Here is a 23,448-nt window from a genome sequence, read left to right on the forward strand (position 1 = left end):
GATATATGAAAGCTGACCTTTGTTTGTTTGTTTGTTGCTTTTGAATATTGAATTACCTGTTGTTATGTAATGAAAACAATCAAAGATTAGAAACTTGAGGACATCATTTCATCGTTTCAGAAAGACTCAGCCAACACATGAAAACCGTAGGAGTTAGAATTACTGTGTGATGCTGCAGAAACATTTAATTAATCTAAAAGTAAAGTACTATGTTTGAGCAAATGAAGTTGAAGTGTTTTGATTTGCAGAATTTGTAGTGGTTATATTAGCAAAACTACCTGATGTGGCACAAATACAGACACAAAAATACACACAACAAGATGAGGTCACATCAACACATTTATTTGTCTTGCATTTTGATAACTGAATCAAAACTCTTTATCATTTACTATCATTACACTGAGCTATATATAATAACTCATACTAATCATTGCACAGGCTACAATTCAATAAAGTATATGAGGATGGACGAGTGGGGCATTAAAGAAGTGGAGCTGGCAGGGCAGATCGAGAAGCTTTACAGTTGTATGTTTACTGTACACAATCTGAATGAACAAATATAAATAACAATTCACCGACAAATGAGTGGAGATGAGGTGGTGGAAAGCCATAACACTGTTCTCATGCTTCCCGACCTGCAGCAGCGACAAACCAACGTTTGTTAGAACTGGTGCTCTTTTTAAACTTCTCTGAGTTTGTCTTGATCTACGTTAGGCTGGATATATATTTGGGAAGAATTAACATTTAGTTAATGTTGTGCAATTTATCATAACATAAATCTAGCTGAGTCCACTTGCACGACATAAAAAGCCGTGTTTTTAGATGTTATGTCCGTTTGGCTGTCAGTAATCTGCTGCTGCACTCGAGTCACACACCGAACGTGCTGCTTTCAGCTGATGAAATCAAATGACAGTGTGGCACTGTGAGGTTGGAACTATGAGCTATGGGGTGCGATAACGTTGATGAGATAATAATACAAAGTTGTAAAGGTACGCAAATCCAGAAAATGTGAGGATTTTCATTTAAATATATCTACTGCACAAGGACAAAGAGAGAACACGAGAAAAGAAGACAAAGAAAAAGTCGGGCCACATCTAACAGTTTTTTTCACCTTCTCATAAATTATCTATTTATGAAAAGGCACATATTTTTAAAAACTTCATGTACTGAGATGTTAAGAACAACACACAGCTCAAAGTTTTAACCAACAACAAAAATGTGAAACAACTGATAAGCACATCAGGGAACACAGATAACACAGTACCATTCCCCTGTTAGCATGTGACCTAATCACCACCTGCTCACTCTGCTCTATTCACACAGTTAAATGTGCATTTGAATCTGTCAGGTTCATTCACATGAATGCAAATCTGATCTTTAAAAACACAATCAAAAGAAAAATGTCAAAGGTTCCCAAAGATAATGCTTAAAGTGACGTCAGGTCTTTTTACTCAAGTGACTCCCTGCAAAGGGAACTATTGTTCTACCTTTATAATACAGTCAGCACCTAAAGGTCACACAGACACACTCCCTCTATTTATCTCTCTGCACTCATCATATTACAATTATTCTTGGTTTAAAGTGATGTGTCTTTGCAATAACTGAAGTCCAGATGCTTGAGCCTGCACCTCCCCTCTAAGAAGACCTCGTTTGTCTCTTTCCACATGGTCTTACTCTGGCAGCTGTTGTATAACTCGTGATACAACGAGTACAGCTGCTGAATTCTGCTAGCATGCTGACATCGATGCAAGAGATTTTCAGAAGTGTGGTCAAAATAGCATGCTAGCTTGCATGCTGCAAAATGTGACCTGTTGCAGAAAGATATCTAGTTATCTCTGACATGCTGTTCCATGTACTGGAACATACTTTCTTGTGTCATATTTATTATACGCTTAAAGCATGGAAGACAAATGGTTAATAGCCACAGTATTTTCTATCAGACAAGCCATTTGAGTCGTCTCACTGTAAACCAACAGCTTCCAGTTTTCTAAATTCTTACTTTAAGTCACATTTTGGCCGTTTTTACTCCGGCTTGCTGTTACTGTCTCAGTGAACATTTTTAACAGCGTGGCCAAAAACAGCCTGTTGCTGTACGGCACTCAAATCAGACACATTCTTTGAAACATGCTAAGACTAGCTAAGTAAACAAGGGCAATTGAATATGACTCCTGATGGCTGACTGGTTGGCCTTTTTATTTTTTTATGAAAGTCTCCATGTTACCAGATCTCATTCTTAGCTTGGTGAGTACACTAGCAAGATTAAAACGATTAGATAGGGCTGATGTTATGATAAGACACTAGTCTCACAGAGACAAAAATAAAGAAAGAAGACAATGGTTGCTTTTCATGAACTCTACTTCCACAACTCATTTTCCTGAATACACTATGCGCCTGGCCACTGTGTTGATAAAGAATCCAAAAACAAAGTCAGATCTGAGGTTCGTCAAACCTTTATCACACACACAGTATGTGTGGGAACTGGGAATTAAAGCAGTGTATGATGAACCACAAGTGAGTAATCATGGAAACTGTGTGAGGTTTCCTTTCTGTCTTTCTGTCTCAAATCGTGTGTCTCAGTATGGATTTGTATTGTTTTTGACTAATGTTCGTTGTTAGGATATTTCATGCTGGACATTGGTGGAAGCCCTGGGACAGACTGGTGGCCTGTCCAGGGTACACCCGACCTCTCACCGCGACAAGGGACAAGCAGTAGAACATGGATGGATGGAAATTTGTGCGAACAGTGAATATAGTAGAGATTGTATCTCCATTTCACATATTTAGGAACAAGACAAATGAAAAGAAAAATACAACAAAAAGTAACCAAGAACAAAAACAACAACATAAAACTGAAATATAGAGAAATACTTAAAGTTAGAGCATAGGTCACAGTGCTCAACAGCAGATACATATGTTCTTTTGGACAATGCAGTACTATGTGGGACTTTTGTCTTGTATCATGTGCTTGTGGTTGTCCTGTTACAAGAATGTAATAATGAGTAAGCAAGATCTACAACACAGAATAATGACTGATCATTGATTTTTCTTGCAAGTCTTGCAAAAGATAGATTTTTAAAATTTGTAAATATAAAAAATATAATTTCCTTTCACGGTCTGTCTTTCCTTGGTATAACTGTCCATTCAAATCAGGCCTTGGGGAGCAAGTGTTAGGAAACTGAATATCTGACTCAGTGACGTACAAAGAAACTCTTCAGGATAGTCCCGAATATTATCATTCAGACAAGGCCTAAAACACAGGTCAGGTTGCCACTGTTCATGTCTCATTTAAACAAAATCAATCAGTAACACTGACACCACACGGTGTCACTTAAACTCAAGTTCAAACAGTGCCCAGTCAGGCATGCGTGTGCTTATGAATGTCCTCCAGTAATAAAGTCATGACAGCAGCACCAAGGTCAAAAAAGGAACGACCGTTCGAATGTGTCGTGAGATCGGAAGAGTTGCAGCTTTTATGATAGATTTGTTTAATGTCTTTGTCAAAAAGTCCAGTGCTCACACACACAGCATCTGTCACAGGTTATTCCTGGTACTTCCTGTCAAGCATCCCATCAGCCTTTGCTTTGCCCTGTCTGCATTTTTCTTTAAATTTAAGCTCACATGTTGGTTTCACAGGGCGGCGTTCGGCTTCCATCCAGAACAATGTGATTTTCTCGTTTTTCTACTCTCTGTTCTGCTTCCTCTAATCCTCCATCGGCCACTCCTTCCTTACTTACTAGGTCTTGGGTGCTGTTGAGTGAGCATGCTTTTGACAATGGACTAGCACCACCACCCGAGCCAGCAGTAGATCTCTCCATGTGATTCCTGCCCAGGTGGCTTAAGCCAGTGAGCTGCCCTTCACCTTCTAAGCTCATGCCTGCTGAGCTTTCACCTCCCCCCTTGGGGGTGCTGGGACTGATATATTGCTGAGCCAGGGACGGAGATTGCAGGATAGCCAGCGGAGACTTAGTTTCCTGTGTTGTATAACTGGGAGACGGAGAAAACCTGGAAACCAATTCGTCAGTAAGTAGTTGAGCACACTTTGCAGAGCCAGTGGGGACGGGTGTCGCCACAGGTGTCATCACTGCCACGAGGACATCATCTTTAGATGCAATGAAGTCAAGCTTCAGGGCTCTTGTGTTTTGAGGGCTGCCGTGATCTTCCAAAGCTGTGCCGGTGCTATCATAGGTCATCCCAGAGCTTTCTGCACTCTGTGAGAACAAATTCAGATCCCCAGTCGACCTTCCTTTGGGGTTAGATGTGAACTCATACAAACCCTCTTTGATGAATGTCATTGGCTGAATGCTGTCAGGGCCCTGCTTTACCTCCATATTGCTGATCTGACTTAGGTCCAAGGGAGGTGGAATACACTGATGTCGAGTACCAGCTTGACCTCCTTCAACACTGGGGAGCAGTGAGCTTCGCTCCCCTCTTTCCAGTGCAAAATTATCCGCTGCAGTTGAAGATTCCCTGGAACGACCGACTTTAGGTGATGCTTGCTGGGCCAGAGTGGATGAGAACTCTTTCATCTCAATCTGTTCTTCTCGAATTTTTTCCTGCTGCTCTTGAATGGCTGCTGTCTTGTTGTAAGTATCTTCTAGCCGCTTTGCACTGAGGTGTTGAGGAGTAGTTTTATTCGACGTGGGCTTGAATCGCTCTGGGGAGCCCTGCTGGGCCACTTCTTGGTATTGTTGAGACTTGCCAGGGCTACCTGCCTCTGCATTGTGGTAGTGCTTGTGGTAGCTCCAGCGACTGGGTGACAGGTGATTTTCAACGGGACATTTACTGTCCTCTCTTTTTTCTACCAACACATCTGTTAATTCCATGCTGCGGGCAAAAGCATCCTTTGGGTTAATAGAAACAATGCTTCCACTCCGTTTTGCTCGTTCCAGAGCTTCCCTCCTCTTGATGGCCTTCTCTTGCCTCTTCTGCTCTCGGTAGAACTCTGAGAAGTTGTTCACAATGATTGGAATAGGAAGAGCAATGACAAGCACGCCTGCTATGCAGCAAAGCCCTCCTACAATCTTACCAAGCAGGGTTTGTGGGTAAATGTCACCATACCCGACAGTCGTCATAGTAATGGTTGCCCACCAAAACGAAGCAGGGATGCTGGTGAATTTTGTGGCATCTTCATCCTTTTCAGCAAAGAATACCAAGCTAGAGAAAATCATGATGCCCATGGCTAAAAACAGGATCAGCAGTCCCAACTCGTTGTAGCTCCTTCGTAAAGTGAAGCCCAAAGACTGGAGCCCCGTCGAGTGCCTGGCCAGTTTCAGAATCCTCAAGATCCTCATAATACGGAAGATTTGAACCACACGCCGCACATTCTGGAACTGCAGCACGCTCTTGTTAGATTCAGTTAGACAGAGGGTCACATAGTAAGGCAGTATTGCCAGCAAATCAATAATGTTCAGTGGTGCTTTCATGAAGACCCACTTATTGGGTGCTGAGAGCAGCCGTAACATGTATTCCATGGTGAACCAGGCAATACAGACGGCTTCGACATGGGCTAAACTGGGGTTGTCACTGAACTGGCCAAATTCATCTACAACCTGCAGCTCCGGCAGAGTGTTGAGGGACAGTGAAATTGTGGAAATGACGATGAACAGGATGGAGATCATGGCCAGGATCTGCAAGACAAAAGCAGGTTATTACATTAGCTGGGCATAGTGTTAGCTTCATACATGTCTTCTATTACATCTGTTTCTGTGCCTGTAAACAGTAACACGTTCTTTAATAAGACAAACCCTGTTTGCTGCTACTAATCACTGAAGTGTACATTCTAGAGTAAAAGTTTCTTAGACTACATGAGACATTTTTGAGACTTTTTTGTTACCCTTCATGGTTGTACCAACTTTGTCCTGAAGGTGGTGCTATTTGAAAAGCTACTAAAGGTCAGGCCTTTTTGATTATGGCCCTTAAGAAGATTTAGCTTTGGAAGTTGTGCATCCACAGTGACAGTCAGCCCTTAACTTTCATCTGTTCATTATGTCCAAGCAGAAATGAAAAGCTCTTACGATCCACACATCACCACATATGGGCATTTTCTGCTTTTTTCTTTGTAAGCCAGGTTACAGCAAACAGACGCTGACTTTAATGTTTTAAGCAGCTTTGTGAAAAATTCTGGCACGGACACTTTCACGTGGAACTTGTCATGTAGGAGGAGACCTGCAGCGGTGATAAGACAACAGCTTTTATTCAACCTGCAAAACAACCCAAAAAACATTTTACAGTGTTTCCTGTGTCTCTTCGGAAAATCACGGCGATGTGCTCACATGATGTCAGATTTGTATTTTAATGAGAACACAAAAACACACAAGACTACAAACCTTCTGACATTAACTGCAAGTGGAAATGATTCCAAAATCTGACAAAGCACTACAATACACGATGCAAAACAAAGTGAGTAACACCTAAAAACACTCGTGTCTTTCTTTTTTGGGGAGGAAAATGGAAACAAAAGTTAGTTTTTGCTCCTGCGTGTTTAGCTTCACACTTGATTTACTAGGTTTTGAAACAATTTTGTCCTTTTTGTCGCCTTTTCAATTCAGATTAAAGATAAAACCTTCTTCTCAGAGAATGACTGAATGGAAAAAGGGGCCCAGGGGATTCAACTATTACTTATAGCCAATTTAAAAACTCTAACTAGGAAAGCAGAGTAACGAAGCTGAAGGATGTGTGTTCTGAGTCCTCTCAGTGGAGCCCTTGGTAGGACATTTCAGGTTTATTGTAATAGGATTGCGCTGCTATACATAGAAAGGATAGAGAGGAAGGTTAGAATTGGTTACTCATTCTTTCCTCCCCCAACAGGAAGAATCAAGCAACAGGCGGAAATAGACGATGCAAGATTATTTTTTTTGTCTTTAAATACATCTGACGTGATATCTGACAAAAGACCACTGCACTGTTCTCTGGGGACAACTCAATTTCCTGTTAGCTTACATTTCAGTGGCTTCAACACATAAAACTTATTGTGTCAGTGGAGTAGATAAAGGTACAAATGTCACATGAAAAAACGGATTACTTTTAAAGTATTTGCATGTTATTATTGCAAATCATTGTTCATTCTTCAGGTGAAAAATTATAATGATCATTACGATGCAACTGATTACAAACTGAATGTTTTGTCATTTCATAATTGCTTAAAAAGACTAAAAGTGAAATCAGCTTTGAATCCTTATCCAAATGAAACACAACAAAACAAAGATTTCATTCCACGCTTGTCAGCAGCAGAGCCATGGCTGCTGCAGCTAGCATGTTTGAGTACAGGCAAGACACTAAACCCAAGAGTGCTCCAATTCATACTCCACTGGAGTGCGAATGTGTGTGACTGTCAGAAAGCACTGAGGTGTAGAAAAAAGTGCTTGTATGAACGAGTGAATGAACCATGTTGTATGAAGCACTTTGAGTGATCCAGTAGAAAAGCGCTATATGAGAACCAGTCCATTTACTGACAGGGTTAGTGTGTTTGAAGAGTTAGGAAGTGATTCTAAAGCCACCAAACCCAACACCTCCGACTGTACCTGGAAACTCTGTCTTCCAAAAAACCAGATCAGAATCAGCCCTCACTGTGGCTTTACTGGGACCCAACAGCCTGTAATAACAAGCCCAAGAAGCCATCCTCCTGAAGCACTGCTCCATGAAATCAGACAGAGCGATTGGACAAACTCCCACACCCCCCCTGCATTTATCTGACCTTTATTTAACCAGGGAGTTCTACTGGGACCAAATCTCTTTCACAGGGAGACCAGTGTTGCCAGTATAGCAGCCATACAAACTCAGAACACAATAAAAATGCAGCATAAAACACAGTAACTGTTAGAACAGCGACAGGAAAGTGGAGTTGACCACTGTAAATGACCACGGCAGACCCGGGGGCGAGTTCATGCTTTGCAGCATACTTCATTGACTCACACGGTTGCTGTTCACAATGCTCACAGAGCTGCAGCTCTCCTGCTGCCCGCTCAACGTTATCGCAACAACCCCGAACACAGCACCCGTTACAATATTTAAGTCGGCGGGGCGTGATTGCAGATGCCGTGCAGGTGCGTCCGCCTTCCCTGCACGGCACCACAGGCCACGCCCCGCCACGTACCCCCATCGCCCGACTGAGGCCGGGGAGCCATCCGGCCGAACCTACTCCCCCCACCGCGAGCAGGAGAGGGGATCAGCCCGGACCGCCGGCGCCCCCGGGCCCTGGCCAAGCGACAAGGAGTTGTGAGTTCAGGTGGCCGCCCGCAAAATCAGTCTAATAAACTTAAACCTACACCATCCTCCCCATGCTGGTATTCTAAACAGTACCCGAAAGCAGACTGCTTGGTCGAGTTAACCTCCTGAACTATCTACAACACATGGTGAAAACCTGAAATTAAAACAGAGAAGACTAGAGGTGAGACATGACCATTACTGATGACAGATTTAGATATATTTTCATAAACTATTCATTTACCACATCAATAAACAGCACGGCAGGGCAAAATATGGCAACCTTTAAAAAGTGAAAGGAGACAGAAAGACAGGTGAGAAAGAATAAAACTGACTTTTTGATGCCATTTCACACACAGTACTGGTACAGTATCTAGAAAATGTGGGAAATACTGGCATCATATACAGTACTTAGTTACTTCTGAAGAAATTATGATGGGACCCTAAAATAATTACTATGTACAATAATGGATTTCTATGCATTTTACATCAGATGAAAACGTTTGTTGTAAGATTCAGATTATTATTTATTAAAAGCAAGAAATTTGAAATGAGAATAAGAAAGTATTTCTTTGTGCCCCCCTCTCCCTGTTAATGCCCTACCTGCCCCCCTGGCAGAACTAGACCCGCCCCTGCACAGTTACCAGCTGTCAGCTACCTAAAAAAGGATCCTGGTGTTATTTGTCTCTCAGAAACAGTTCATAACTTCAACTCATTCATGTCACCTAAAAGGTAAACCTGTTTCTCCATCACCTGTTCAGCTCTGATGGTTCAGTAAGGACATCTCCTGGTTTCATCTTCATGTTTCCCTCTCACCACATATCCAAACAGACATCATGACCAGCAGCTTTACAGCTGTGGCTCCAGCAAACATCAGCTGATACTAGAAATTAATATTAAATAAATTCTAACAACAGCTGATCAAGCTTAAACGTGCTGCTGCTGTTTAGCGCGACATCCGCTGGTTTCCTCTTTCTGTCGCAAAGTGGGCGATAAATAAACAAGAGAGAAAAGCCGATCAGCTGATCATTGATCAGTTTCATGATTGAAGTAGAAACGGGAGAGAATGAGAGAAGAAGAGGCAGCTGTGCAGCGTAAACACAGAATAACTCCAGCTTTGTGTCTTTTTCATTGTAGCTGAAGTCCGGGACAAACTGTTCCTTTTCACCTCAACATGAAACGCGTAATATTTTCTCTGAATGTGAGACGATTCCGTTTTTTATGGGACGGTTGGAAACTCTACTAACTAACCTTCCAAATAAAATAAGATAAAAGCACGCCCAGCAGTACAGAAACTCCGTCATGCTAGCTAGTAGCAGTATGAGTTATTGTAATTGACTGTAAAAAGTCAGCACAACGAAAATAAACTCCACCTAAACTTGGTTTATAACTGACCCCCTCTTCAGTTCACCGCCTCGGGTCTCTGCTCCTCCTGCCTTTCCGTCATCCACCTGCATCTGCTGGCCTCCACCACTTGCTAATGTTACTGAATCTGTGGACTGAGCTTGGTAACAAGATTAGCAACATTCATTAAATAGAAGCTTGTCATCCATCCTTGTGTTTAACATCACTTGCAACAGTGCTGAAAGGATCAGCCCTTGTGGACAAGCTTCTGCAAAGACCAAACTTTGTCTTGGGAACATTTAAAACTTCTTGCACTGTTTGCCTTGCAGCTGGACGGTGTGTGTAAATGATGCTGATTATCAACGATGCTTGAATTCCCAGGACGGCTGCAGAGCCTAATCCTCCTGCACTGTTTGTGACTTCAGTGTGATGTGTGTTAACCAGAATAGGCTACAACATGTAGAGTTTTATCAGAGTCAGGACGAGCCTCGTTCAGCCAGGGGCCTGGACGAGGGCACATTTTGTAACTACCTTGGAGAAGCCTCTGTGGAAGGCCTGACAATCCCAAAGCATGACAAGAGGTCAGCAGCACTCCAACCCCAATAAATATAACAGTTTTTATGCTTGTGCAGTTGTTTTAAACTTTATAAAAGTGTGTGGGCCACATAGAAAAATGTGAACACTAAAGACGTGCTGAGTTATTTATTTAAACACTGGAACATGGACTGAGCGCTCTACTGATAGCTAACACTGCGTGACTGATGAGCAGGAAATGATCAGTTAAAAAAGGAACATCATTAATCTCTGTATCTGTAGTTTTGTTCTTATTCCACCACCACAACTGTCCTGGTGTCTGTGAAACCATGTGATGGATTATCTGAGCTATTTTCAGTGGGGGAGCTTCTGGCCAATCACGGTAATGATAAAAGAAACCGAGCATTGCATCATTACAGAGTTTAGACAAAAGTAAAAACTGGGAATAAACTACGAAGCATTGAGAAAGAAGCAAGAGGAGATAAATAGAAAGTCAAAGAGGGACAAAGCACAGGGGAGTATAAGGCAGATATATCAAACGGTGTCCACCCTGCAGCGTCTTAATGGCTTAGTGGCTGCCAAATGCTGTGACCTTGACACTCAGGGAAGATTCTAAGCAGTACCAAGAACAGACAAGCTGCTTTAGAAGCCATATAGTGAGTCTCCACGTTTGACATTCAGGTGCTCAACAACACTTTTTTATATAAAAGTTTGAGTCACTGACAAAGAAATGGACTCCACTCATCACAACGAATCTCTTTAAGTGAACGTGTTAAAAGTCGGTGTTATGGGTACTGCATGTCATCTCTATTTGGTTCATTATTATGAAGCTAACAAAACATAAAGATAAAACGTCTGTTCATTAAGAAAGATTCCAAGTAAGGAAACAAAACAGGATTCATAATTTGAAAGGACACAGTGACACTGGACAAAAGATTCTGAGTCCAGTTCAAATTTGAGCTCAGTGACTGTGAATGTGCACTGAATGGAGACACAGATACTCAGCTGCATGTTCAACTGTCGGTTAACGTTTCCCCCTCTAACAGCAGACGTACTGCTCGTTTATTTATCCTTTCGTCACCGTCACCGTGTTGACTGCCGTTTGATTGTCTTTTTAACAGAATTACCAGACCAGTTTCATGAGAAGACATCACTAAATTCTGGTGCAGAATTGACACACGTTCAATAATACTGCATAGCTTTTTACTTTATTCTTGCCCGAGTGTGAGGGAAAAATGTTCACGGCCGGGGTCGACAACAAACGAGCGAGACAAAGAGAGGAAAAGCGTCTCTCAGATTGTGACCAAAATGGAAATCTGATAGTTTATAGAACAAGAAGACGAGCTGCAATGAAAGACTGGATAAAGCGATTGAGCAGAGAAATCCAAGCTGTGATCAATACGTGGAGTTATTTGTGGAACAACAGGCGCAGGATCTGTTGGACAGTGGCTGTTTCTGCAGAGGTCAACATGGTTTCTATTTGAAGACGCTGCTTTCATGGGTCACATTGTTTTTATCTCTTGTTACACTGAAGTTAATTCTGAGCTTCACTTATTTCCACATTCATTACTCGAGATGTTCCACAGCCCTCGTTTGATTCTTCTCAGTCTGACATAAAAACAAATAAAAACAATGTCTGTATTTGCACGTGTGATTTGTGAACAAACAGTAAAACAAGTGACGCTTCATTTCGTCTTAGGGAAACTCTGTGCAGTGGGCTAATATCTGGGGCCCTCTCGCCATCAGGCATGCACCCTGTCCAGCCTGCAACCTGACATCTTAAATAACTGAAACAGTAAGAGTCAAAACTGGCCACAAACCAGTTACATTTAAAGCAACTGTTGCCCACGGTGCATTTAACATAACTGAACTCAAGTCAGTTCAGTTGTTTTGGCATAATTACTTATTGGCTGGCCGTGATGCTGATGTGAATGCAGCCCAGTCCAGACCACAGATATGAAGCTCAGGCTGAATAAATGTCTCGGCTTTGTCTTTGTAACAAGAAAGAGGAACAACTCCCATGTTTCCACATTTTGAAACTACATGTTTCTGTAAGAGGATTCATTTATTGATTTTTACTATTTTGGTCAGAATTATGAAAAGTTCTACATAAAATAATGATTTTTTTAAAAAAAGTCCTAGCCCAGTTCTGGTGTCACGCACTGAGTGAGAGGGATGTGTCGTGTTAGACGTGTACACACAGAAAGTGTTTTGAAAGAGAAAATGGTCAGATGTGTGAAGGTGAACTTAACAAGCTGCGTATGTTTCGAGGTTTGTAAAGTACTCCTTGGTGTGTATTTCTGTGTGGATTGTTACCCAGAAATCCCTGCACGCATTTGTAAATCTTACTTTGAGCTGGTGGAGCGTATCATATCCATCATGAGAGACGGTAATAACCACGTTTCAGAACAGGCTGCTCTGGCTGAACTCACTGCTCGACTCTACAGCAGGAAACATAAGGACTGAATACATCAACATTTTCTCAGTAAACTGTATATAAAGATTTCTAATGGGCCCAAGTAATCCACACATACAAAGAAATCTGAATCTAAAAAAGTCCATGAATTATGTGGAATAAAGTGGAAGAACAAGCTTCTGGAAGTACTTTGACTTTTAGGAGTGAATTTGATTTATTTTTTCTGTACTGCAGTAACATTTTGTAAGCAGTACTTTGACTTAAAACCAAATATTTCTAAATAAAAGATCTGACTACCACAGGAGATGCAGGAAAGATTAGTAATGCCTCGTGGCTTTTGTATACTGATGAAAACTACAGTTGCAGAAAGAGGCTGCTAGCACGTTAGCTCTGCACACTCACGGTGGAGATGTGCGCCAACCAAAGATTTACAGCTGACAGGCTGAACTTTGCTGAAGAAAAACCACTTTGGCTTTTGGGCTTCGTGCTGCCACAGCCATAAATTCCCATCCGAATGGAAGCATTTCAAACTGAAAGCTACAGTACATTAGTGAATCACTCTACCGCTCCTATGTGAAGGCACAAGGCCAGTAAACTATAGACCTCTGAGTAGCTGCTTATAGCTGTCAGGCAAGCTTATTTAGCTGAACCAGACACTTTACACACACGAGCAGTGACTCAGTGTTGTCCTGCATTTCACTCACTGTGAATATTACATTTCATTCAAGTGTTGAAATGATTACTAACTGCTACATGAACACAGGTATTCCATGTAAAGTGGCTGTGGGTGTGTTATGACTCGTTTCTCTTTAAGCTCACAGGTTGTTGTGGATTATTCCCGCACTTCCACAGTGTTTTACATGAGTCCACACATCATTAACAAACTGTGTGCACAAAAAGACACAAACAAACCCATAAAGTAGAACGCATCCTTTTTTAGCGAACCAGATTTACAGCCTTCGTCTCACTTTGAGACATGCGGATCAGACACTAATCCCATCATTTTGTATTATTATATAATCTACTTAATGCAGACCTAAATGTAAGCAAACACAGTTTAAAGGTTTAAATAGAAAAATACAAGAACAAAGTCAAAGATGAGGCAGGAAGCAGCTGTCAAAAATCGAATGGACAGTCTTTTAATTCTGTCTCTGACTGATCCCGTCGGCTTAAAAAGCCTCTGTGTCATATCATCGACGGGTTTTCCTCCTCTGCACACAATACAACGTATACACAGCTGATATGCTAGTGAGGCACATCAGTCCTGAGCAGAAACGCTGCAACTCTTCAAGCTGAAATATAACGTGCAACCAATTAGCTTTACATGAAATACAAATTCCCATTTTTGCTAAATAAAGAACACATTTAAGTCAAAGTGGCACAAAGTGATTCTGCAGGCAAACAAGCAGAAGGCTGGACAGCTGAGACCACTGAAGCTCCCTGCAGCAGGCCTCTGACTGTGAGAAGTCATTGTTCAACATAAACTGTTAAGATCACAGACTTTCCCCTTGTGTGGTCCAGCAAGCATGCAAAAGATCAAAACGTACAGTAATGTTTTAAAGGTGCTGAGGTGTGGACCCGTGGTTTATCAGAGACAGGTATTGTGTGAACAGGTGAAGCCAGTATGTAAAGCATTAACATACTACCCTAAACAGCATGCGGTGTCTCTTTATCTGATGATAATGAGTAAATGTCCTGACTACAAAGTGAGCAAACCATTTTCTCCACTCCAAAAAAGATCTCGTTCTTCTTATCAATCAGTTTTTCTAGACTGGATTTCATCCAACCAGTTCTGAGTCAGGCTGGAGACCAGATGAGGTTTGGATTTGAATCCACGGGCTAGCTGAGGCCTTCCCCTGAACGAACGTGTACCGCTCAGCGTCATCAGCGTCATCAGTGATGCTGAACGGACAAGCAGAAGAAAATGGACGAATGCTGAAACTGCACAGCCAGATTCAGTCTGTGACTTTATCCAGCTCCACCCCACCACCTTCCCCACTGCAGGTCAGACAGCGGACAGGACAGACTATCCAACCTGCCAACAGTTAGTCTATTTGCAGCAGCAGCAGTCCTGGTAAAAGCTCCAAAGGAGATTAAGCCGTAGTCCTAAGTCAGACTCATAGTTCTCTATGGACAGTTGCATTACAGGTGTGCTGTCATAACTGTCTTTTAATCTCAATGAGATTTTACCTGCATAAATAAAGGACTGATGATAATACATCACAAAACTGTGTGCAGGATAAGTTCATGCACAGGTGATCATATAACAACGGAGCACAAAAAGCTTTAAATACATGTGGAAGAGATGAGAAGTGAACCCGAACAGCCCAACACTACAGCCTGAGTGTGCGTCAAACAAAGGATGCAAAGAGGACATGCTAAAACATCTCTGCCAAAAATAAGAAGATTATACAGATTATGTAAAGTTTATGAAACTAATCTCTATTATTTAAAGATTTAATACTCATATTATCCAATAAAAGTACAACTATTGTTGGTGGATGTACAGCTGACCATCTGGACATGACAAACTGTGCGCAGTGGTTTACAAATAGCCAGGTGATGCTTCTTTTCTAATAAGCAGTAGCACTGAGCCGCTCACATCACCGGAAAGAGGCCCTCCTATTGGTTAAGTGCTGCTGCATCACTGCCACATGGCTGGTGTCACTGCAGAGTGGCCTAAGCGGCTTCCCTCCTGCTGACACTACGGTTCCAGCCGGGTCACATGGCTCTGCTAAAGGCCAGTGCTGTTATATTTTTAGAAGGAAGAACTAGCTGTCACTAACTTGGTTAGGTGATTAGGAAATGATTATATATAAGACACCTTAAATATTGTGTAGAAAAGGATACGAGTATATTAAATTGAATGTTTCTGTTCTTTTAATTGAATATAAATAATCAGTCACTGTTGGAATTCAGTTCATAGATTATCTTGGTCACTATAAATGTTTCCTAACCTTATACTTCCTAAGTCTTATACTTCAGAAACGAATCAGCTAAACGTTTGTGATGTTGCAGTGAGATCTGAATATAATATCTGCACTGAAGGCAATAAAAAGAACAAGAGTTCGGTCCAGTCCTAAAGGTTAAGCATCAAATTATTGAGGCTGAACTTTGTTCATGCAGTACGGAGGCTACAGCTCCAAGTCCCAGTCATATAGAGGCACTTTTGTTCCACATAATAGAGGACGGTGCTTTGAGCTTCCGGAGCACTGAGGAGCACAGATTAAAATACTCTGTGTGATTGTTGCTAACGCTGCTGCTTTGTGCACAGTCAGCCATTAGCACCCGCACACACATGTGCGACATAAAGCTTGGTTTGTTTGATCGCCATGTAATGAAACTAATTTTACTCAGTCCTGCATCAGCACATCAGTGATGTCAGCTATAACTCACTATGTCTCGAACTGGTTTCCACAGTGTGTTACTTTTATTTGATTGATGGAAATCAGTTTAAAAAGTAACAAGACTGTTTATAAAATGAGCACAAAAACATGAAAACAAAACCAAAAAGTCTTCCCAGGTAAAATGCACGTGTCACAGCGACTCGGCTCACAGCTATTATAACGACGCTGTTTCTGTCTTACTGCCTCCATCATGACCTCCTCCTGCTGTGGAGGATAAAGAGGTTCTCACTGAGTCTAACTATGAAACCATCTGCTAGAAGTAGCCATCTCCCTCCATCCACTCGACACGATCTAAACACAGGGAAATCTGATCAGCTATAACAACCAGCACTGCCTTGTCTCTATACTTGTATTTGTGACTTACACGTTGGGTTTGCTCATGTTGACGGAAGCAAATAAAGCCCAGTTTGTTGAAGCTGCATCTACGAAAAGTCTATCTTTGTCCTGCTTGCTTACTCTTGGCATGCAAAGCTCTTCAGTCAGTCAGACAGAAACTGGGAGTCACTAATAAAATCCACCCCCCAATTTCTTGGCTCCCTTGCCCACTGACTTCTGTGTATGAGTGTATTATGTATGTTGTATTCTTGTACAGCACTTTGGTCACGCTCCTGTTTTAATTAAATGTGCTATATAAATAATTAAACTATTAAACTATGAGCTCCTCTTCACTTATAGCCGTTTGTTCTTCACATTTTCCTACAGTTAGATCATATATATATAATATAGAGTTGGAGGTATGTCACCATATGTGAAGGTAACATCCTTTCCCCACTACCCTAACACCCTCAGACAGGTCATGACAAACTACCAGCCACCTCCCGTGTGGATGACTTTAAAGTGTACCAGAAGTCGGAGAGACATGGACTCACTGCCTGTAACCCCGAGCTGTAAGAGTGGCTCCAGAACAACATCTGAAGTCTCTTTCCAGAAGGGTTCAAGCTGAGATCCTGCTCCAAGGACCTTACCTACCACAGCAGCTCATTTGTGCTGCAGAACCACTGTCACTATCTGTATATATTTATTTTGGACTAAGTGGGTTTTCCTAAGCTTACAGTGACTGTGAGCTATATTACAATATCTCTTTTAATTCTTCTGTTGTGTTCTTGTCTCTTCTTCTTGCAGGTTCACACACAGTTAGGTCCATAGATATCAGGACAGAGACAATGTTTTTCCTGATTTTGGTTCTGCACATTACCACAGTACATTTTAAATGAAACAACTCAGATGCAGTCGAACTTTAGACTTTCAGCTTTCATTCAGCGGGTTGAACAAAAAGACTGTATGAAAACATAAGTAACTAAAGCATTCATTTAACATCACCCTTCATTTCAGGGGCTCAAAAGTAATTGGACAAATCAAATAACTGAAAATAAAATGTTCATTTCTAATACTGGGATGAAAACCCTTTGCTGACAATGACAGCCTGAAGTCTTGGACATCAGCAGATGCTGAGATTCCTCCTGACTCTCCCAGGCCTTTACTGCAGCAGCTTTCAGTTGCTGTTTGATTGTGGCCTTTCTGTCTTCTACACGTGAAATGCTCAGTTGGGTTAAGATCAGGTGACTATTCTACTTCTATTCTACTTCCAGCACTGTTGTCTTCCACAGACATCCAGGTCCTTTTGTGTTTTGGAGCTTTCCTTCTTCCTCAGGATGTACCAAATTGTAAATTTTCCTACTCCACTATTGTAGCAATTTCTCCGATGGATGTTTGTTTCTGATTTCGCAGCTTCAGGATGGCTTGTTTCCCCTGCATGGACAGCTCCTTTGACCACATGTTGTCTGTTCACAGCAAAATCTCCAAATACAAGCACCACACCTCAAATCAGCTCCAGGTCTTTTACTTGATAAGGACATAAGGAAGGAACTGCCCACACCTACCTGAAACAGCCTTTGAGCCAATTGTCCAATTGCTTTTGGTCCTTTTAAAAACAGGGTGGCACATGTTAAGGAGCTGAAATGTCTAAACTCTTCATCCAATTTGAACGTGGATTCCCTCGAAATGAAAGCTGGGAGTCTACACATCATGTCCATGTCTGTTATAGAACTATAACTGGAAAATGTTTCAGTAAACAGGTTAAAAAACGAAACTTGTGTCAGTGTCCTAATATACAAGGACCTAACTGTTGGACTCTTGTTGTATTTCTTAAACTGAAGAAGAGACTAGTTTTCAGCAGAAGACACTGCTGTCACATCGTTAGTAAGGAACTGATGCTCTGCTTGGAGGAGCTGTCTATGTGCTGTCTGTCTCCTCTGCTGCAGACAATAAAATAGGCACAGCAAGGCTGCTGTGGTAAACCTGCAGTGTGTCCGGCACGAACTCAGTGAAGAACATTACTGAACAGAAACTGCGCAGACACAGTTGTGAACCTCACTCACTGGAAATCCACTTTTCTTTCTTCCTGAAAACAAATTATTGACTCTTTTCATCAGATTAATAAAAACATCTGGTCGATTACAAGCACAAACTTTGCTCTCACTGATTATACATAAATCTTTCCCTCAAAACATGAAGCACACCTATGGTGCAGCAACTATGAAGCTAAATGACAAAAAACTCGAGCTGGAGTACGGTTTATTATATCGCACAACCTTTTCATGCACCAGTGAAATAAAGTGCTGTGGTAAAAGAGAGATAAGATCCAGAGGTTACTGGTTATAATAAAACTCTTTGATATTAGCTCTGACAGTTGAAAGTATCGACAATCATAACAAAATCAAGAGAAATGTGCATTTCTTTCATAACTGTGCTTCTGCTTGCTTCTCATTAGCACCATCACAGATTAACAGTAGATACTGAAGGGTAGCGTGCAGCTTCCTCTGTCTTATGTCTTCTCTCTATTATCCAAATAACTCTTCTTTGTAACAGACCTAATCTGCCCACATATCATCTTGTGCACTTTTAGGAAACCTGAATGTGACCTGAGACATTATCACAGGTTTCATTCACGTTCTAGCATCAATCATGTGTGCCGGCTGTGTTTAGCTCTTGTTACCTTTGCAGCTATAGAGGAGCTGGGCTTCTCCAGCAGATCCCACAGCTTCTGCCTCTTGTCAGGACAGCAGCCCTGCTCCTCCTCCTCTCCCTCCTTGTCCCTCAGTGTCTCTGCCTCCCTCCTCAGTTCCTCGTTCATCTGCTCCTTCTTCTGATGGTAGCGTGCCTGGCAGCAGGACTCCAAGTAGATCTCATCAATGCCCCAATAGTCCAGCTCCTGTCCAAAAGACAGAGCGCACATCTCCTCCATCATGTGAAGCTTTCCTGTTCTGTAGAAGTTGAGGATGGAGGAGAAGGCCACCGGGTGCCGGTCGAAGAAGTATTCGTTCTCAGTGAGGGTGTAGTCATCACAGATCTCCAGCAGTGACTCGTGGGTGTTGCAGTCCCTTAGCCGTCCCAGACGAGTTCGGGGCAACCGGTCAAGTGTTCTCCATAACACTTCATGTGTAAGCCCACCGACGTTGAGTCTGACCCGCCGTGAGCGGGCCTTAGTGCGGATGATGTCCACTGGCTCAGGGGGGAGCAAAGGAGCTACAGCGGGTCGGGGGTTGACTTTGGGCGTGCTAAAACTCACCTTGTCTGTCATGTTTGCTTTGACTGCTGTCTTACTGTGGGGGTGGGTCACCTCAAACACAGGCTTTTGCAGTGTGTGCGTATGTGTGTATGGAGCTCGATAAGATGATGGCGGTGGCTGGTCAGGGGAAGATTGCCCAGGCCCACCAGGCCCACCTCTCTGTGTTCAGGCCAGCAGAAGTCCTGGTAAGATCCATGGCTGGAAAAAGAGACATGAGCCATTACACCAGTACGACCAGGTTATTCTATAGAAGCTCTCCTACCGAGGAGAATAGATTAAATAAATTAATGAATACAGAATTATTCTGAAGTGGCACAGTATAAATAAAATTGAATACACGCTTTTTAGGTGCATATACATTCAGGAACTCAACAACTGGAGCACCGAGTTGGAAGGTGTGTTTCGGACGCTTTGCCGAGCTGTCACTTCCCTGTGCCCCCCATGCTGTTGTTTTTATCTCATGTCTGGTCAGCTGGAATCTAAAATTGCTTCCTCTGAAATAAAAACACGTATGTACGTTACATATGTAATGTGGGATTGTAGAATTTACTGCAGCTTGTGTGCTCCCAGTAAATGATTTTGCTTTGTTTTAAAGCAGATAGATCGCAGAGTTTACAGCAAATTAAAATCATATCAGAATAGTTATTTTGAAAAGCACATCACATAATCTAATATTTGCTAGTCCAGGGAGTTTTACTATTTTAATTACAAAGAGTTCTCTGATGAAATCACTAAACAGGGAAGAGCAATTTGAATCCACCTCCAGGGAATATCTGGAATCTAAACAGTGCTTTTTAGAAAAGGGAGCCATTATGCAGTTAGTCTGTGGAGCTTATGCTGCCATTAGAAGTCCTTTGACTCTTATCTGATTGTGTAATGGAGTTCCACAAATCCCAGTAGCGGCATAAGGCCTCGTCTCCCCTGGCTCAAGTCTACCTTAGTTAATTATAGACCGTCTATCTTCTCCTGGGACACTCATAGGACACAGAGCTGCTACGTCACGACTAGAAGAGCATCTTTCGCGTTTTTCCCCACAGAGTCCGGGAGAGCTGATGTCTGCAAACAAGCACTCACTTCATTAGAATTATGAGATTGTGCGCTCACTAATGATCACGTAAACTACTTTGAACTGCTTCCGCGTGTTTCTTCTCTTCCTTTTCTTGCGGACACCAGCTGCAGTCCAAAGTGAGAACGGTCCTTTCTGTCAAGCGATTCAAGAGACTCAGGCTTAACTCGTGATTATGCGCGAATGCACTCCAAGTTTCCAAAGTACAGAAAGAAAGACACAACTGCTGCGCTCTCCTCGTGTCAGTGATGACACATAAAAAACGCTCGTGGAGCTTACCTCTGTGGAGCAAGCTGACATGGCGGAGAAGTCCAACTTTTGGCTTCCCAGGAGGTCCCACCATAGTACCCTGTGAGTTACCCCAGCTGCTGCTTCATATCCCCGCCGGCCATTAATTCGTGAATCCTGTCGAGAACACGCAGACCGGCCCGTGGCCACATTTTGCCCCAAAACACACCGTCAGAGCAGGAGGGGAACACGCGAGCGCTCACGGAATATCAAATACGAGCGCGAAGCGGCTGTGTCTGGGAGCGTCGCCGGACTGAAGGAGGAGAAATAGAGGAACAGAGGGGGGTGGGGTTGGGGGTGGGGTAATTGGATTGAGGTGTTCAGCACCAAGGACAGCTCCAGATCAACGGCTTGCAGCTGAACTGCTGCTCGGAGCGTCACTGAGCTCTTCTCTCAGTGTTTGACAGACCCGTGGAGACGCTACGGAGAAGCTCCTGGTTCAGTCCGTTCATTTGGCACCATTTACAAGGCTGTGCAAGTTTTTCTACAGGAACCTCAAACTGAAGGGAACGTGTCCACGAAATACGTCACAAGTCATAACACACACACAAATCACAGAAACACGTCATGGTAAATGAATGAATGTTAATCATGTGCGTCTATATCTCATAACACGAGAACATTAATTCAACAACTAATTATGTCTAAGATGTCATGAATTACGCAATGTCAGCACTGTCACATCTTAGTCTGGGCTGTAGTTTCTTTGGACTAAAAAAACGCAGCTTTTATTGTTTATTTCCAAAAGATGAACTAGAACTAAAACTTCTCTATGACTGCACTGTGTGTGTGTGTCTGTGTGTGTGTGTGTCTGTGTGTGTGTGTGTCTGTGTGTGTGTCTGTGTGTGTGTGTGTGTGTGTGTGTCTGTGTGTGTGTGTGTGTGTGTGTCTGTGTCTGTGTGTGTGTCTGTGTGTGTGTGTGTGTGTGTGTGTGCCCTTACACAGTGGTGGCCTTTCCTTCAGTAACTCGGATTAACAGGTCATTCATGGCAAAAGACTGTGACATGTGATCACCACCAGTAGGATGATGTTGCAATACTCACACAGAACGCACTGAACATACTGAACATCACATTTGCAACAGAAAGGATGAAGCTCAGCAGACAGAGATGAACTTCTTCCTCAAAAGATGTTGATGTGATTTCCTGAAGCTGGAGGATCACAAGGAGCTACCTAGTTAGCTCATTGCACTGGTGGTTGAACTGGTTGTGTGATGCAAGCGTAGCGAGTTTCTCTTTCACCTGAGAGCAGCTGGAAAGCAAACAATCTGTGGTTGAGCTCTGACACACTGCTGCCCTCTTCTCTGCAATCTACTCTTAAGCCAGTTAGTCCTAACAGTAAATAATGCAGAGCACGGCCAACGTGATGCAGCTGATATTGACAAACTCCTCGATACTAATCAGATCTCTGAACACAAAGACCCACAAACACAAAGTTATGTACATTTTTGCTACAAATACATAAAAATAATATTTGGGGACAGGAAACAGGGAAGCACGGGGAAAAATTCAACACACTTGAACCACAAACTGTAAAGTATTCATTAAACTCAATGGATCCATCAGCCGCATGGAGGAACTGGACAATGTTGTCCATCATATACTGGAATGAACTGACGTGACCACAACAATCATAGGGCACCGTCTGAAAGAACGTCATCCACCTCTGGCAACAATAACAATATCATTCAGTGGAATTCTGTATATGATGAATGGGATCATTTCAATAAACAGACCATAACGTACTGGGCTTTGAAAAAGACACAGATCCGGAGAATAATTTCTTGTCTGACATCAGTGACAGTGTAGCTCAGGAGGTAGAGCAGGTCATCTACTGACCCGAAGGTTGGTGCTTCCATCCCTGGCTCTCTTGGTCTGCATGCCAAATATCCTTGGGGAAGATACTAACCGTAAGTTGCTCTGCGATACATCCATCAGAGTATCAATGTCTGCGAATGTTAGTTAGTAAGCACTTAAAACCATAGAAGAAAGTGCTTGGGTGAATGTGGCATGTTGAATGAACAAGAGGCTGTGAGGTCAGTTCCTTGATCATTAATATGCAAATCCTGGACAGGGAGGAACGCTGGTTTGAGTGAGGAACCAAGGAGGCCATTTACTCACCGTCTTTGATCAGTGGTCATGACAATTTGCATATTAATGATCCAGGAACTGACCTCACAGCCTATTGTTGATTCAGTGGGCTGGACCAGTTGTGCAAATGTACTGTTATAAGGTTGGAAACCTGCAGTCAGCTGAGACCGAAGAAGCCACTTGGATGAGTGACAAAATGTTTCTCCCACTGAAGACGTCCAGGTGGACAAAATCGACCTCTTGGGATTTACTTACCTGGAGGATTGAGCATGCATAATGACAAATGCATTGAATGTTTTTCAGTGTCACACAGGATGTTCACGATGAAGAAGACAGTTCTGGACAGCTGCTGATGTGCCAGTTAAAAGAAAATGATATTCCCCTGAAGGTGCTGGTGCAAACAGATCACGTCAGCAGACAGGTATGCTTCTTTCGTTAGGGGACTAGAGTCATTTGGCACAACCAACATGTTTTTGATTTTTGTTCTAACATAAAATAAATAGTCAACTCTGAGGCAGCTCAAAGAGAAAATG

At 42.5% G+C, this 23,448-nt stretch overlaps 1 protein-coding gene across 2 annotated transcripts; it reads right to left on the reverse strand.

Annotated features, from left to right (window-relative positions):
* Positions 1 to 14: 14 nt before the first annotated feature.
* LOC120736714 (potassium voltage-gated channel subfamily B member 2-like) lies at positions 15 to 22,905 on the reverse strand. 2 transcript variants are annotated; one of them, XM_040036994.1, is made up of 3 exons: positions 20,817 to 22,905; positions 18,899 to 19,669; positions 15 to 5,627 (listed from the first exon to the last, which is right to left on the reverse strand). In XM_040036994.1, exons 2-3 carry the CDS (start codon positions 19,481 to 19,483, stop codon positions 3,615 to 3,617), a joined length of 2,598 nt encoding a protein of 865 aa, XP_039892928.1. In that variant the 5' UTR covers positions 19,484 to 19,669; positions 20,817 to 22,905; the 3' UTR covers positions 15 to 3,614. The 2 variants fall into 2 exon arrangements, with proteins under 2 accessions (XP_039892928.1, XP_039892929.1); XM_040036995.1 differs by having other exon boundaries at positions 18,899 to 22,905.
* Between the last annotated feature and the right edge of the window lie 543 nt (positions 22,906 to 23,448).

The sequence above is a fragment of the Simochromis diagramma genome, unplaced genomic scaffold (assembly GCF_900408965.1).
Source record: "Simochromis diagramma unplaced genomic scaffold, fSimDia1.1 OVJJ01000630.1, whole genome shotgun sequence".
NCBI lineage: Eukaryota > Metazoa > Chordata > Actinopteri > Cichliformes > Cichlidae > Simochromis > Simochromis diagramma.

Bases quoted from the DNA above. Each gene is read 5' to 3' on its own strand.
- LOC120736714 (XM_040036994.1), bottom strand. From the start codon at position 19,483: ATGACAGACAAGGTGAGTTTTAGCACGCCCAAAGTCAACCCCCGACCC. The intron at 5,628-18,898 runs GTAACAAGAGCT...TTTGTCTTGCAG, and splicing joins GCTCCTCTATAGCTGCAAAG to ATCCTGGCCATGATCTCCAT.